At 35.3% G+C, this 18365-nt stretch overlaps 1 protein-coding gene across 1 annotated transcript in view; it reads right to left on the reverse strand.

The window, feature by feature from the left end:
• l(1)G0196 (inositol hexakisphosphate and diphosphoinositol-pentakisphosphate kinase) overlaps nucleotides 1-18365 on the reverse strand; it is a 50782-nt gene that overhangs the window by 5300 nt on the left and 27117 nt on the right. Inside the window, 18 exon segments of the mRNA XM_011495573.1 lie at nucleotides 2-113; nucleotides 624-1547; nucleotides 1887-2897; nucleotides 8178-8326; nucleotides 8780-8961; nucleotides 9046-9159; nucleotides 9379-9618; nucleotides 9767-9881; nucleotides 9943-10079; nucleotides 10157-10383; nucleotides 10487-10695; nucleotides 11182-11416; nucleotides 13688-13825; nucleotides 14346-14455; nucleotides 14533-14721; nucleotides 15068-15154; nucleotides 15886-16080; nucleotides 17002-17276. Of these exon segments, the coding sequence (XP_011493875.1) occupies nucleotides 2-113; nucleotides 624-1547; nucleotides 1887-2897; nucleotides 8178-8326; nucleotides 8780-8961; nucleotides 9046-9159; nucleotides 9379-9618; nucleotides 9767-9881; nucleotides 9943-10079; nucleotides 10157-10383; nucleotides 10487-10695; nucleotides 11182-11416; nucleotides 13688-13825; nucleotides 14346-14455; nucleotides 14533-14721; nucleotides 15068-15154; nucleotides 15886-16080; nucleotides 17002-17276 (4649 nt within the window).

An 18365-nucleotide genomic window follows, 5' to 3' on the forward strand; every position in this document is an offset into this window, starting at 1 on the left:
GAGCGGCACACCCGTCATCATCTCCAGGAAGGAGTCGAGCTGCCGCAAAGACAGGGCGTTATGAAGCGTCTCCAGGGGCCTTATGGGTGGCACACCTCCGAAGCCCTCGATCGCTAAATCCGACGAACAAAGGCTAATGTTAGGCGGCTGCCTGAGCGGGAGGGGAACACAATGGCTGATCGGTGCTGCTGACATGTACGTGGGGGGCCACAGCCATCCGTAGTCTCGCAAAATTGTCTCAACGTCAACAAATTAATTATAGCAACGTACTCTCAAAAATTTACTTACTACGAACGGACAGAAGAGAAGCTATTAGTGCTCAAAACCCGGCATCTTTCCTAGATTAAGATTCGATAAATAGGCAATAATATCATATCGCCGTCTCATTCGCTCGTTCGCTCGTTCGCTCGTTCGCTCGTTCGCTCGTTCGCTCGCTCATTCAACCATTGGGCCCCTTAAGGCCTAAGGTAGTAAGATTTAAAGATAATGATTAAAGTGCAGCGCCTGTTCAGCCAAGCTACACATTGAAAATAAAATCGAAGGTTGATCGGTCGACTCGAGCGGCCGTTCGCAGGTGAGCGCGAGCACCTTAAGCTTCGTTAAAAATATTGAAAAGTGCTCACCAGCGACTGCGGAGGTGTGCGGCGGAACCATGTCCTTGAGATTGGGGGCACTCGAGGAGCCGCTGATGACTGCAGTGCTGAAGAGGCTATTAGCCGAGCCGGTGAGCTTCTTGCTTACGTTGTAGCCCAAAAGCTTGAAATAACTCATCTGTCCGGAGATACTGTGTCGGTGGCGCCTTGCTGTGCAGGTAGGGTCAGGTTGAATGATCGAAGGTCGCGTGTCTGGGGACGAGAAGGATCGTTGCTGCCGGAGCGTGTGGAGGAGGGGCCGGTGGTGGTGGTGGTGGTGGTGGTGGTGGTGGTGGTAATAATGGTTCGTGGCGCTATTGGCGTTACGGGTAATTGGATAATTGGCTGTAAATGAGACGCAGGGGTGGGGACAGTGGCGGCAACACAGGGGATCGTTATCGATGAACCGGTGGCTAGGATCGTCGGGGACGCGGCGCGTCGCCGGGGTCGGCCGGCAGGCGTGACTTTCCTGTCGACGGACGCGGCGCGTCCGCGCGCTCCCCAGCCAAAGTACGGAGTCGTCGTCGGCGTGGCCGGCCCCGGCGACGTCTAGCACGTCGACGAGGTTCTCGGCGGCGCCGACGGCGACTGTTTCGTGGGGCAACGTGCAGCAGCGCTTGACTTGCAGCGGATGACGATCGCTTGCGTGCGGAATGAAAGCAGTCCTCAGGCAGTCTAGCGAGCAGCTCGGATGCAGCTTGGACGAGCGGGGCTGGTGGGGAAGTGACGAGGAGTGGGCCGTAATCGTGGTCGTGGTCGTGTTCGTGTTCGTAGTTGGGGTCGGGGTCAGGGTCGGGGTCGGGCTCGGGGTCGGGGTCGGGGTCGGGGTCGGGGTCGGGGTCGAGGTCGATTTCAACGAGGCGATGCGCCGGCCCCGGAGCTCGTCGCCGTCCTCATATTTTTCGTCAGCGTCGACTACGTCGTCGTCAATCGTCATCGTCATCGACGTTGTCGCATGTGCCGTTGGTAGTGGCGGTTGCAGATGGGGACAGGAGCAGGATCGCGCGAGTCTCGGGCCCGGCCAGACGTGCGTGTCGCGACTCGGAGACGCGCTGTAGGAGGCCGGTAAGTGACGTGCGACGGGGACCGACTCCGACGTCGCCTCCTCGGCCGAGGACACGTTGGAAACGTCGCTGCAGCGGGAACTTGAGGAGGACCGGCTCGAATCAAGGGCCTCGTAGATAGAGCGGCACGAGCAGTTGTAGTAGCAGTAGTAGTAGTAGTAGTAGTAGTAGTAGTAGTGGTAGTAGTAGCTGAACTTGCCAAGTTGAGGGAACGGGGGCGTGGACGTAAGGTGAACGCGGAAGTTGGGACGCTCGGAGGCCGAGAGCTCGCGGCTTGGTGTTATCAGTCGTGAGATGTGATATTGATTGTAGGGGTTGCGGGGAGCTGGTGAGAGCGAAGCCGATCGCTCTCTGATTGGGGCGTTCACGAGGAGCTCGAGCGACTGTCCGCGGGGGCCGCGGGAAGGTTGAGGGTGAACGGGGAGCGCGTGGGTGGATGAGAAGTAGCTGTGGTCGTTGAGATGCAGATGGAGGTGCTGGCGTTGGTGATGGCAGTGACGTTGGTGGTGATGGTGGTAGTGGTGGTAGTTTTGATAGTATCGGTGGTGTTGGTGGTGTGGATGGTGTTGGTGGTGGTGGTGGCGGTGGCGACGTTGAGAGTCGTCGCGTGATGGGGGGAGCGGCGCGAGAAAAGAGCCGAGGTGGCGAAAGTGCGGCGGGGTGTGGTTGTTCGCGATGAGGGAGGCGTGGCCGATGTCGCTCAAGGGCTCCACGACGTCGATGATGTTGCCGCGATCGCTCGTGACGCACTCACCACCGCTGATCTCGATGATCGGGAGCGTCATCGCCGATTGCGATCGGCCGTATCTCTTAGGGGCGTTGGGCGGTCGTAGGAGCAGCGAGTCGTCGCTGCTCGTCGGTTCGCCTCCGTCGGTCCTCGTTATCCTAAGAGTAGTGCTGTGAGCGGAGGCTGGTACGTTAGCGTCGTTGGCCTCCAGGGCCGTGGGCTGGCAGCCCGACGAACTCGGCACGATTCTCGGCGAAGCTAAGGGGATGTTGTGCAGGGTAATCAAGGGCGAATTGGGCAAGGCCAGCGGGGGTGGCGTCGAGTCCTGGATAAGGGTTGGTTTGGGCGCGGGGACGAGCTCGGGGGAGCTTATGGAGTGGGCCAGCGTAACGGGCTTCCCTAAGCGGTAGGGGAGCGCTTTCGCATCTCGAAATATCTCGGTGAATTTCGGCGATTTTGAGACTCGGCAACTCGCTGATTTTGTTGCGCGTTTGACGGTTTTCGGTAGGTGTGTTATTTTTGTTATTTTTGTTCGAGATTTGTCGGGCAATTATTTCGTTATTAATTTGAAACGATGATTTCGATTATGCAGTTGAAATAAAGATATGTATTAGATAAGATGGTTTTAGTAGGTTGTGCGGTTGGGACGAAGAGAAAGGGGATTGGAAAGAGAGACAAAGAAAGAAATTAAGATTAAAGTTCTCCTGTCGAGACAGTAAATATGTCTTTTTCGGTTGCGATTGCTTTCTTTCACACCGTGACAATGCTGAATCATTGCTCTTTATCTCCGGAGGCGTCCGAAGCTTATTTGCGATGTCTAAATCGCAAATACGACAACGTTCGAACGGCTCGAGAAATATACAATATCGTAATAGATAGTAAAACAAAAATTATAAATAAGTTTGAAGATAATCGTGGAATGAAATTTAGGAGTGTAGAACTGCACCTTTAACCTGCTCACAGTATGATATTGAAAATAGAGATACAAGAATACATTACGTACATGAAGAGTCATTACGGTAAATAAATAAATAGATAAATAAATAAATGACTAGATTTATATGTGTGTATACATATATATATATATATACGTGTATGCATATATATTTGCGTGTTCGTGCGCGGGCGTGTGTATGTGTATACACACGCGCACGCGCACGCGCACGCACGCACACACACACACACACACATATATATATATTATATAATTTATAGACCACCAGCATCCGCGATAGAGACTACTTGAAAGAATTAGCCATGCAAACAACCAAGCAAGTTATTTAGGTACACAATTATAATCGTTATTATCATACTTATTTATAATATTGAAACATCGAGTTCAGAATTGTTTAACAAAATTATAATTTGATATAAGTATCAAAAATATAAACGGATACATCATATTGACCTAAAATAATGTTTACGGCTTCTATTACGCAAATCATCGTATTTAGCTAATAATAATACAAATTTCTTCCTTAAATCGCGATTTTTATCAATTGACATATAAAATTATAAATTATAATTCAACACTCGACATTTTCATTGGAAACATAATTCTGTTTAATCACATTATGTAAGCTACGAACATAAGGTTTTACAATTATATATAATAATAATATATAAACTATAGGATATTATAATTTTAATGGAAAATTCTAGCTACGTTAATTAGTTAAACAATGGCTAGTGCATGAATCAATGAACTTTATACGTCTGTTTCAATCTACAATTGCATGACATATTTTTCACGAATCTTTTATTTAATTAATTAATGTTCATTAATCTTTATAAAGATCATTTCAATTTCAGTTGTTGAACATAAACTATCTAAGGAAAGCTGTGACGATGAATTAGATACATAGCTCAAGCATTAGGATAATGAAAATCAATTATTAAAGTGAATACAAATTTTGTGTAATAATAATGAATACTAGAGAAGATGAGGACGCAAAAAAAAAAAAATGGATATGAAAGATCTAAATGATGATTAACAAATAGATGGATATTTTATAAAATTTGGAATTTTGGAAAAAGTTAAGCTCACTAATTAACACAAGCAATGGATTGGAAGTATAATGAAGTTATAAGGATATAGAATAATAGTCTTGGAATTAGGCATATTAGTAATAATAAACAATATTATATTATAATCAATAGTATATACGGTTAATTCGTAAATGTAGAAGAAATAAAAAAATTTGATGTAAAAATTGCGAGCAAACGTAAGAATTCTGATGAATGAAAATTTGTAGGAATTTAGGAATGACGGATAGTGGCTGGATGAATCACATTGGCATGTGGTCCAAGCGGTCACCATTTTCAAAATAAATTAGTTATGGCATCCACGCGCACAACTATCACTGAGCAAAGAGTTATTTCAAATTTGGATTAAAGAGAACTGTCTTTATCGATTTATTTTGTAGAATGCGTACGTGTCCTGTGGTTGCTCGTAGCTTTTTAGAGATATACGAAGCTAAGGACGTGACGTAAGAAATATATAGGTCGAGAAAATAATTTTTTTTTTTTCTTTTCTTTTCTTTTCTTATCTTTTCTTTTCTTTTCTTTTCTTTGCTTTTCTTTTCTTTTCTTTCTTTTTTTTTTTTTTGTCTTTTGTTTTTGTGTGAGTTTTTGTTTTTAATTACCTAAAACAAAATAATAAATTCAAAAAACAGAACAAAACAAAACACAACAATTCTTCGCACAAAAAAATGTTCAAGACAAGTGATATAAACAGATTTTTAAAAATTGGTAAAATCTCGTTATTAAGGTGTATTATTTCATTATATCCCAACACACCACACATTAAAATCTTTATACACGAAGCATATTAAATAAAACACGAAAATCATTTAAGACTCGAAACTGACGCTGGACTGGAGGTCTTATATTTATTTTAAATAAAACTGAAGCTTCTGCAGGTTAAAGATCGGAGCATCGTTTACACTTGTCTTAATTGCATTTAATAATTATCTTAATAGTAAATCTTAATCTTAAATAAAATTATATTATTATACGATTATTATATTTCTAAGATATGGACAAAGACATTTATATATATATATATATATGTATATATGACACATATCTCAAGTACATCTTATATATGTATATATATATATATATATATATATATATATATAATACGATATCAAGTTTTTCAATTGCTATGTAAATTTATTTTATTAATGTATTATTATTCTGTTTGAAGAGCATCGACTAACATATAGTTAATCAAAGATATAAAATATGAATTTAATATTGTACTCTTGGAATTTTAATTGTTTAGTTAGAATAGTAATTAACCTACAGACTCCTGTTTTTTTATATTACTTTAATATTTAATAAATTGACTGCAAATAAATTTAATGCATGCAACGTATCAACATAAGGTACAGCTTTTGCTTAACATCATTTATTTCATGATATGTAATAATTTGTAATTAAGTGAAAAATAAATGTTTGAATAAAATTTTAAATCTAGACGGCTTTATTTTTGTTTCTTTTTTTTGTTTTTTTTTTTTTTTTTTGTTTTGTTTTCGTTTATAGCGCTGTGGATTACATGGCTTTAGAGTTTTAAGAAATTATATATTCAATAGGGAGCATTATTTTTGCTTTGCCCTAAGATGAAATTAATCAATGAATAAATGCCACTGAACAGATAAATGTGAAAAAATCTGCCATTTACGCGTGATCTACATTTTATCCAGGTGTTTTGCAAATTATCGTGGTTATTCGTTAAAGAAATCGTGGTGCATAAGAAGTCGTAGGCAGTGCGATATAACTTTTTCGGCAAATAAATGCATCATTACATTTCTATTGTAATTATTTCAAGAATCTAATGATCGAGTTGCGAAACCTGATGAAAATAAAAAGAAAAAAAAATCCGACAAAAATCGTAATTTTAACGCTACTATTTAAGAATGCAATAACGTGCCATTTCAATAAATGTTTAAATAAAGTGATATTCGATAGGTAGATATTACAAATACTTTTAGCTCATAAAAAAAATTAACGGCTGTATAATTACCATCAATCGCGTCAATTACCGAACACGTGCAAATTCAATATATTCTCCTTGCAAATAGATGCTCAAAATATTTTCGACCTTTAATTAAATTTGAAGACCGAACGTTTTGACGCGTCGCTAATCATATGACACTTTTTATTATTATTATGATCTATCCTACACGGGCATCGTTCTCGATTTTTTTTTTTTTTTTTTTTTTTTTTTTTTTTTTTATAAAAGTGTTGTTATAATGCCGATTACTCTGTTTGCAATCACTATATCCGAGGCAATAAATATCGTGCTAATAAAGTGTAAAGTGAATAATAGTTCGCAAATTGGGTAATAAATATAATGTTGAGTGCACGTATAGATAAGATAATAGAACGAAGCTTCAAAAGCAAGGAACAACACGTACCTTCTTTATTGACCGCGTCCAAGCTCTGATACTGCAGCTTGTCCGCAGCTACAAAAAGAGATGCGAAAAAGAAGAAAAGAAAGGATAGATGGTCTTAGGATATTCCACGATAATACATAAACATCTCATTGCATACTGGCGTATGTATTGGAGCGTTATGTATGTGTCCGCCAACACCAATGTTAAATTTACGGGTCACCATCGCTAACCTTAATTTTAATTAATAAATGCCCACTCATAGCCGTATCATCTACACTTACGATCCGAGAGATCATGCGTTTATTTTGCGCCTACGGACTTACAATTCAATGCACCCAATTATGCTTTCCCTCAAAGATTAGAGATCGTTATAAACGGCACATTATATACATAATACAGCCCCGATGTCATCTTGTTTAAATATTTATATTATTGCTCGATAGCTTTTCAAGACTTCTCGAAATTATCGAGTATATTAATAATATTCTTGATATGAGATGATAGCATTCGTGTAGAAATGTGGAACGACTCAAGCTCATGAGATTGTGCGCATAAGATTTTGAAGTTTAAGAGAAATGAAAACTTTTAACATATCGTATCTTTAGGACTATATTCTATTAGGACAATAATGACCGACAATACTTTCTACGGATCTATAATTTCACGCACTTGCGTTGCTGATTAGCTTCATACGCAAGGGTTTGTACATCATGGCGTACGATAATACTTTCGCGTAATATTTCTATAAAATGTTCATCGAGAGCCAGAGAGTCATCGTGGCAGAACCACGTTGCTATTGTCCAATTGAACAATCCGGGCTTAGAAGCTACCCAATTATACCAAAAATATTATATTACTCTGCATTAGTATGAAGCGTCGAATAAGTTTGCATGTACCCTTTTAGACTTTATAGGAAATCGAATGAAATTTAATGAAGATTTATAGTACCCATATTGAATAAGAAAATATTCAATGATAAATTAAGTTCGGTAAGTTGCATGCATACGTAACAATTAGAGTACAATTTTTATAATAATATTTGAAACTTTAGTAAGAATGAAGGTTGCGTCTCTTTGAGTTAAAGATGCCGTTGAATCGCTTATTTTACATTATTACTAAAAGCCATAATAAATTCACTGATTCACAGTATCAATTATTAATAAACAAGATATTTGTGTTTTATTGTTGTTGTTGTTTTATTTATTTTATTTTTTTTTTTTTGTTCATTTCTTGTTTCCCGTTTTTTGTTTTTCTTCTTAAGGAATAACAATAAGAAACATTGCACATTTCCAATAAAATATTGCCCTAAAATAATCGTTAAATTTTAATTTACGTATGCAAGGAGACTTACTTTTCTCTGGCTTGTCTTGCCTATGATGATCGTAGCTCCTTGCTCTAGGCTCGCACATCACGCCAACTTCCCTTTCCCTTCGTTGTCTTTGACTCGCCGCCAATTGGCTGCCCAATCTCGCAGCCTCGTGGCCAGCTACAGTCCTAGCACTGATCGATTGCAAATTTTATATATTACTGTAATTGTGGCTTTACGAATGCTTGTGACCAATCGTACAGAAAGAGTAAAATGTCTCGTAGTACGAGTCGGTTTATGGAAGAATTAAAAAAATTAAAATAAAACACGATCTAACTATTGATAATAGTTGTCAAAAAAAAACAAAAAAAAACAAAAAAAAAACAAAAAAAAAAACAAAAAATAAATAAATAAATAAATTCAACATATTTGATTCTACAAAGAGAATTATGAATAAATGGAATTTTTGGCTTTAAAATAAATTTATAATTACGATCGTTACGATTTAATGAAAATTTAATGAAAACATCAATGATATATTATAAAAAACATTTCACCGTAATAATATCAATAAGGGCTTATATTCGTTGTACTCGAATTCAATCGCTCTATATACTTTACAAATAAAGCATAAATTATATTTCAACCTAATTGGAATAGGCGCTGAGCTTTGGAGAAATCCACTATCGTAAGGCTCATCCATAATATTAGGATCAAGATCCATCATATTGATAGCTCTACTCGTTGCAATTGGACTATCGAGGACCGAGTCGCCCGCATCAACTTCCATCAATGGTGGTGTCGTATCCTTAAAAACAGGATTTCGCTTCTGCAACGGACAAGCATAGGTAAACGTTAAAACTCGTTATTTCAAATTTGATAAATTTGTGTAGATCGTGGCAATTGATCTTACTGCTTCAAGCGGTGGCACTGTAACGTCATCCTCCAAAATACCAAGTTCCGAGTCTTCTTCCTCTATGCGAGTGCTGCACTGTGACGTACTCTCTTGACCCGAGCCCGTATCCCCCTTCAACAAATACATAATAACGTAATTATCACAGTTATTATCACAATCAGCGCTACTATACCATAAAGAAAAATAAAATGCATTCAAAGGACAGATTTAATAAAATGTAAATTTACATATAGAAATTCTATACATAATTGAAAATAAAACGCGACAATTCACACGCGCATATATATTTACGCATGGGATTTTGATAAGGATAATAACGATCGATCGTACAAGATTGTGACTACTTTCGTTGCGAGAGTGTGGCCTAAAGCCTGGCCCTGGTGGTAAATTTTTCTGCACGCAGCAATTCACTCCAGGACTAAAGTGCAATTCCACGTGGAAGCGCTCTTCGCTACTTGGATCTTTGGTAGGGTCTTCGTACAACATTACCACAATTTGTGACATGTAATTCAATTCAGAAACCATGCTGACGTATTCCATCGCTCGTCGCCACTGTTCGTCATTCAGCACCTAATCAATTATTCCAACATTATTATGGAAAAAAAGCACTTGCGATTGCGAAATTGTTGCGTAAATTGTTGCAACCATTTTATCCACAAAGCGTTAAATTACATATTAATTAATTAATGCGTTTAATTAAATTAACGGGAATTCTTACGTTGAGCAAACCGCCGTAGCGTAAAACTGTCAATAAAGAATGTACATGACTTTCGCTAGTAAAATATAACCTCGTTCGAACGTGCCTACCAGGACTTGAAACGCCGTGCGAATATCTGCAATGCAAAGTAATTAATGAAAAGAGTTATTTGTCGTCGTCGATTGCTAACAATATACCTTGGATTCAGCCTATTTACAGTCTCTTCCCCAGGCTCTTCGATATTTCTTTGAAGATCAGCTCGGATTTTTTTCAGCAATGGCGTGCAAATTCCTTGACTAATGGTTTGCTTTTCTTGCACCGTTAAACCATATTCCTAGTCAAAAATATCAAATTCAGTGTCCGCTTTCATTCGCGTAATCTAAATATTTAGCGCCTTTATAACAAACGTACCTGCGGTATAACAATATCAGCCAAATATTTCGAATAGATGTAAAGCTCCTCGGCATGCTCAAATTGTAACGTGTGATTATTATGTTGTAAATCATATTTTATGCAATCGTATATGTCTGGGATCTTGGAAATGTCGAATCGTTTTTGCTTAGTGCAAAAATCCTTTTCAATTTTTCCCCATCGCCGGCCCATTAACTCCCAAGTTTCGCCATGATAGAGTACCGCGTCTTTGAATAATAACAATTTGAAAAATTCACAATTCACGTTAAATAAATAAATATTCCAATTGGTATATTTTGTTATTGTTTACAAAACAGTTAACTATGGTACCTTTAGTTTTAGGGTCATCCTTCTTTAACCTTACGATATCCATTAATTTTTGTATCAGTAAGTGAACATGTTGACAGCATCTGACTGGATTTTTCACAAAGTCTAAGGCTGCATTTATACTCAAGGCATTCGTTGGGTTTATTTGTTCTCTATCTTCGCACGTAAATTCTTTATCTTGTTGAAGTAATTCGTGCAACCGATTTTTCACCCTACGCGTCACAATTATTAACGATATTTATTAATTAAATTGACCTTTAGACGCGTAATATGGCGTTCGATTTACAAACAAAAAAAAAAAAAAAAAAAAAAAAAAAAAAAAAAAAAAAAAAAAAAAAAAATATCTCGTCAATGTATTCGAGCTTTAATAAAGGAATTATTTCTTAACGAATATTTTTACTGATATAATTAGAGATATAATTTAAAAATTCACAGCTAATAAGAATTTTATTGAATTTTGATTGTTTTTTTTTTTTTTTTTTTTTTTTTTTTTTTTTTTCGTATTTACCTACAAAACACAGACAATTCTACAAAAGTGGGACTGTCAATCAGTTAATTTAGAAAAAAGTTTTTATTAAAATTATGTTTATCCTGCTATTTATCGGGAAGCGGCATCTTAGGTAAGAAGCACAAGAATTTCTTAAACCCAATGGCGACCACCATAAGAAAATAAAGTATCTTCTCCACGTTACACTCACATGTTCTGGTACTTGCTACTGTCGCAATCGTTGTCCAGCAATCCATTGGTATTTGCGCTCTTGACCATCTGAACCAATATCGGGGTGAGCTCGCCCTCCAAGGCGAGTAGACCCTTGGCGAAGGCGGCAGCGGTCATTTGCACTCGACCCTCGTCGCTCGCGTAAATCTTGAGATCGTGACGGAAGGTGGAGTGGAGCCTTAGGAGGCCGAGGCCCTGGGCACCTGCATATTCCCCTGCGCCAAAGACCAGAGAATATTAGGAAGATTGAAGATAGTGTGAGCGAATGTAATGGAGATACACAATTTTTACATGACGGCATGACTTTCTTTTCTTCAACAATTCTAATTGACACCTAATATTGTTGCGAATGATTATGCTCTGAGGTTGTGCAGCTAATGTTTACTTACTCGAGCCATTAAGGAATTTCAGCACTTAACAATGCAATCTCATTACCATATATTCATATTAATTATTCTCTAGCCATACGGGTCTTGATAATTTTTATATCGAATGAGAGTTAATTTTGATTATTCTATGCGCGTGTGAATTTGGAAATTTCGAGCTTAAAGCTGAAATTTAATAGTGACTCGACTCTAGTTTATATAAACGGTAATTATATCATTCGTTATAATGAGATTATGATCATTGCAGTTTGATTAAACGTGTTGGTGTGAGGAGAGTGAATCGTTTTTTTTTCTTTTCTTTATCTATAATTACGATAATTGAAATATTACAAACAGACTGGTTGATTGAATATTTTTGTCATTATGACCGATACTAATGAGAAATAATATTAATCATACATTAATGCCACGAAAAATGAGCATCGTGAAAAATGAGAGAAAACTAATTATTCCAACAATCATACCAAGGCTAAGACATTCATGGCATTCTGATATGTTTATATGGGAGGATAAGAAGCAACAATATCGATTTTAAATGTAGAATAAATTTTAACTCGTGTCCAGGCAATAACAAGCAAGAATAAAACTGGAAATCGAAATATATAAAAAGAATCACAATGTTTTATTGCGGTTGCGAAGATGATAAAACATATATTTAGAAATATGTGACGATGGGCAACTTTCTCCTGCTAGTCTGCTATTTTATCGAAATATTGATAACATTAACATACAAAATTGCACATACTATCTACCAACTAACAATTATTCTGAATAAAAAGTTACCGTGGCTTGGTAACATCTCTGAGTCTTCCTCTGAAATGACATTTCAAATTATATGGAAATTATTTTTAATCTAAGAAAATTTATACAAATTTGTTCACGTAAATTGCGCTTTAAAACAGATAATTCCATATAAAAACAAGAAAAATTATTATATACTTGGGTTTTTTGACATTATAAAAAAAAAAAAAAAAAAAAAAAAAAAATTAATTTTCACGACAATAAAGAAATAATTAAAATTCTAATAAATTGATCCATACAATTCATTAACGATTCTTCAAACAAACAAACAAAAAAAAAAACAAAAACAAAAAAACATTTAACTTTAATGTTTTAATGACGACAATCTGGTTAATAAATTTATAATTCTTATAAAATCTCTTTATAATTGTGATAGATGGATTATTAAGTATTTCATGCATTTTGTATATAATAATTTTTTTCTTCTTCAAAATTATAATAAAGCATTAACAAAAAATTAAAAATAAAGAGTATATAAAAAATTATAAAAGCCTTTTCTACCATTTTTCTACTTACTACATTAAAAAAGAAAATATTGTTTTATTCCAAATAGAGAAGAAAAAGAAACATTTTAATTTATGAGATTCTTGTCTCGAGGATTTTTAATAAATTCACCACATACCATATGAAATATAAAATTCGTTTTCTAAACGTAAATTCGTTTCATGCAATTCACCAAGAAGTTATTAATTTTTAAGAATTTCTTCTCATTTCTCCACATAGACAAATAAAAATTTATATTTAAAATGGTACTTTTTCTTAATAATAATCAGACATTGAGCAAAATAAATGAAAATGACACGAATTTACTTACAATCGAATAAATTTACAATAAAATGTAATTCTCTATTAATATAACCATTTAATTGTATTTAAGTGGATCATAATCGTTGAACTCTCTTCCTTCAACTAGTTGTCTCACAACATGTCAAATAATATTAAAATAATATCGTCAATTTTAAATACAATACAACGTCTAATAAAATATGATTATTTCACAAATTTACAGCACATTGAAGCTATTATAAAATTTTAAGCTACTTTTTTTTTTTTCTTTTAACCTTACGATAGTGGCCAATTTTGTCCTGCATATCCTAAATTCTTACAAAAATCAACAGTATAAACATGTGTTAATAAATCAGTATGTGTACATATGTGCATATATATATATATATATATATATATATATATAATTATGCATAGCTTAGTAATAGAAATAGAAATATCATATGTTTTTAAGGGCAAAAAAAAAAAACTTAATCGTCAGCAAAAGAAGCAAAAGGAGCTTAAGATACGAACCACTAAGGTGTCTACCTTGACCACCTGGATACATGCAACGAAATATTCGTCCCAGCTCCTCGGCTTGAATTCTGCCAGCTGGTGTTAATTCACCACCCCATTTTAATATCAAAACCAATGATGGCTCGCCAAGACGATCTGGTAAAAGAAATACATAAATTTTATTTGTTTTGAGTTTATTTTTAGCCGACATTTGTTTCGTTTTGTTTCGTTTTTCTCTCGAGAACAATTTAAAGATGCAGAATGATACAAGACGTATGTACATTATAGACTGTATTCAAAGAATGACGTATGTATATCATTGATCTCGTTATTCAAAATCTTGTAGTACGTATTTCCAAATATGGCATGGCGAATCATTCGCGAGTACACTCGAAGAATATTTTGTCGATAAACTACGCTATTTATGAGATATAAATTTAACTTTGAACACTTGGCACGAAGAACTCGGAGCTTCCCCGCTGTTCTGAGCTGTTTACTCCAAAGGCCATTTACACGAACAACGCAACTTTAAACTATTCAAACGAAAAATAAAAAATTTATACAATTTCTAAAGTATTGTTTAAAATACCAAATCTATTTATTTTTCGCAATAGCATGATCATTAATACGAGATGATTAATAGGAAAATGGAATGGGAAATATGTTGGTAAAATACATTTTAACGTACTAGTAGTGTTGCCATCGTCAGATGAACTTCCTCTTGGTCTTCCTCGAGGTTGATATTTCATTTGTACTTTACGGTTAATTCCCGAGAAGTGACCGTACCTATGAAATCAAATGATTTTATTCAATTAAATCAACACGGATTCAAATCAATATCAAAGTAATTTTTTATCACTCACATCTCTAAAACACTCTTTAATTGCTCTAATTTTCCTTGTTTTTCCTCTAACTCTGGACCGGCTGCTCGATGTTGAATTTCAGTTAGTAAACTTCGTGCTGTGTCAAGGATCTCTTGAAGCTGCTTAGGACGTTTGAGTTTTACGTGTCCGTGTTTATAGCCATCGTATTTTGCAAATATTTCGAAAAATCTAATGTACCAGGAAAAATTGATTATATGAATGCGGTTATTTAATATAGACACGTTTAATTGATAAAATCCGATTTTAAAAATTTAATAGAATTAATTATATATGTATGACATTTTTATTTATTTTTGAAGAAAAAAAATTAATTGGAAATTAATATTAATTTTTTTTTTTTTTTTTTTTTTTTCTAATTTCGTGTTTATAAATAGGATGATACTAATAAACGTTTAATTAAATGTGTTAATAAATCTTTTTCAAATTAAGTCTCCGTAGAAGTTTAATAGAAGTGCAATGGTATCGTGAATTTTACGTGTAATTTCTATAAAGTTAAATAAAAATATAAACTTACTTCGGATGTCGAACTTCCACCTTCATTTTTTGTTTGGGTGTTCGATCTCCATGTCTTATTACTGCAACTACGCATCGCAACTCCATCCTTTAATGTATCACATGTACATATTTAAATTTATATATTAATAGATATATTTTCAAACCTAATAGTTTGATTTTTTCTGCGATATAATTTCATAAAATTAATAGACTCTAAAACACACGAGCACACACGTACAAACACATTTTTTAAAAAATCTTACCGAGTACTTACATTTATGTATTTAAAATAAGAATTCAGAACTTGAAATACCTTTTTCTAGAAATTTTTTAAAAATAATTATATATAAAGCGACATAGTTTAAAAAAAAATTTTTTTGTTAAACTTCAACAAAATATCAGATGATTAAGCAAAATTTCCAATTAATTTAACGAAACTTATTTAACAATGGCTGAATGTGCCCCCATGAGAACAAAGTGAAATAAGCTTTAAGAACGTATGTAAACAAATATTTACATTACCACCTATGGTTCTACTTAATTTTAACAAATTGTTGAAGTTTTCTTACAGTTTTCTCTATTAAATCATCACGATATTAATGATAATGCACAAAAAAAAAAAAAAAAGATAAAGATAAAGATAAAAGAAAAAAGTAGTAGTAGAAATGATATTTCTTTTGAAATAATAGGCTTTGTTTAGTATATTAAAGTAATTCACGCATCTTAAGGTCTAAAGTAATTGAGCGCGATTACCAAGTTGCCTTCCTGATCATCAGTCTCAAATTACTCATCAAAACGACTATTAATAAATTCACTCTGTAGGTATTTGTAACTTACATTTTACCAAAAGTCGTAGGCACAATGGGCGGATCGTCCAACTGAAATGGTACGCTCCATGGGATGTGTAGGGTCGGGGCTAATTCTCTTAAGATCATGTTGCCCAATATTTTCGCACAATCATCGTAATACTTATTCGAATTCTTCACAAAGCTGAATCCATTTACGTCACAGACGAAGGACTGGCCGTTAGCTCTGCAAGGACAATTGATCCGAGTTTTATTTCGCGCGATGCCACCGACGAAACGAATTATCAGCGGATATTCGCTCGGGTCCACTTGGCTGTGTCGAGGCAACTAACTAACTGCGTGTTAACGCTATTACCAAGTGTTGCGACGACGAGGCAAGTAGTAACGCGAGACCAAGCATAGGATAACACTGATAAGTTCTTTCGTTATAAATACCAGAGAAGCCCGGCGGTTAGCAAGAATTTCGAGAAACGTCTGACATTTTTAGCCGCGTTCGATTAGAGAAATATTTACTATTAAACGTATACTAATACTAACGCTGATTAAATATTAGGACAATAATGGACATTAATAGAAAAGATAATTATTTACTGTAAAGACATTGCACCAGTATATCTAATAAATTGAATGCTAATATTCAATCGTTCGCAACAGGAATTAATTTTTTTTTTTTGTTTTATTTTTTTATTTTGTTTCAGTTAATGATGCGCAATTCTTTAATTATATGTGCCAGGGCTTCTGAGTATTGAATAACTCAGTGCTAATCTCTATCATTGCAAATTTTTGCACTGTGTGAGAAAACCTGCATTATCTGGGCGATCATAAGAGTTACAAAAGCACAATAAAGATACTATTACGAATGTTCGAGATATAACATCTAACAGCTTTTCATATTAATGATTATTAAATGATAATCAGCGCATTTGTCATATTCTTATTTGCTTGCTAAATATATGCTGCGTATCACGAAAATCTGCCTCGCTTTATGTACTCTGCGTTCCTTAATCAAATAATGTTTTCATGCTGCAGTTATTAATGCAGTGCTGACATTTGAAATGGAAAACAAATTTACATTGAGCGATTGACGTTCTGAGAACGAAGCATCGCTCTATCATCAACTCTGTTGAAGAAGTGCGCCGCAGCTCACCTGAGCAAATCGAAGCCACAGACGGTCTGCTTGAAGCTGATGAGCTTTTCCGCGTTACTCAATATGACTGGATATCGAATCTCCTTGCCCTCGGAGTCTCTCTCAACCTTGCCGTCGAGGGCGGGACTCTTGCGAGCCTCGGCGTGAGCGTAATCCGGACCGACTGTGTAGACCTTGACGTCGGTACCGTCGGTTGGCATAAAGTCCTCGTAAATATAGGAGCCACTTTTGCGCACACGAGACTCTGGCGAATACACGCTGCTGCGGCTGCCGATCTGGGGGATTTTTTCGATTGTGATAAATGGCTACAACCAACGTCAAAGCTCTCGTTTTGTCGCTCAAAATACCTTAAGATACTAATAAATCTAAACATGTTACTCGATCCTTTTACAAAGCACCACTATTATAAATAGCAGTTTTTAATCATTGTGATATCTAGGGTAATCCGTAATCTTTTGTATCATCAATATTATCAATATATCAAGCCAACTTGATATCGACTGTAGAGTTTTAAATTTTACGTTCGATGAGGCAGGTAGTCAAAATGAAGAGTTAAAAATATGAATGCACAGATTTATAATACAAAAAAAAAGAAAAAAGAAAAAAAAATAAACAAAGAAAAATGTGAGGGTAAACATATTATGTGATGACGAAAAAAAAAAAAAAAAAAAAAAAAAAAAAAAAAAAATGATGGTGATAAATCTGATAAATGATAAAAACAACCATTCAAGACGTCATCGCAAATTCAAATGTAAAATAAAGAGAGATAAGTCGATTTATCACATGTGAACAAAAGTTCTTGTTAAATTCTCATTAAATTATGAATAAGAAAAAAGAAAAAATTCTGCATACTTTTAAGGCGACGGATACTTGAATTTCTAACTACAACGTTAAAACGTCTTTTTGCTTCTTTACTTTTTCTCTTTAATTTTCTTTATTTATTTCTTTTTAACGCTCTTTAACGATTCAGACATTACTGAGGATTTATTAAATATTTAAGTCTAATTCTTAATTAATCGATACGACATTTAATTGGCAATTATACAATCAATTAGAAATCAATTGGAATCAATATCACAAAGAAAATGCTACGGTAAAATGAAAACGTAAATTAAATTTCTTATCGCGTACAAGCACGCATATGATTATTAATTATAGGCGATAATAATTAAAGAATAATAAAATAAAATAAAAATAAAACGACATTGCTAATTTAAATATAAAGAGTATCGATAGCTTGTGAAAGAAATTAATCTTACGTATGATGAGTAATGATGAAAAAATTGCGAATTTTCGTTTATTGGTTAAAAATTGTAAATTAAAACTTAAGACTTATGTACGTCGTATATTTAAATAATAAATCG

This window comes from Ceratosolen solmsi, unplaced genomic scaffold (assembly GCF_000503995.2).
Source record: "Ceratosolen solmsi marchali unplaced genomic scaffold, CerSol_1.0 scaffold1, whole genome shotgun sequence".
NCBI classification, from domain to species: Eukaryota; Metazoa; Arthropoda; class Insecta; order Hymenoptera; family Agaonidae; genus Ceratosolen; species Ceratosolen solmsi.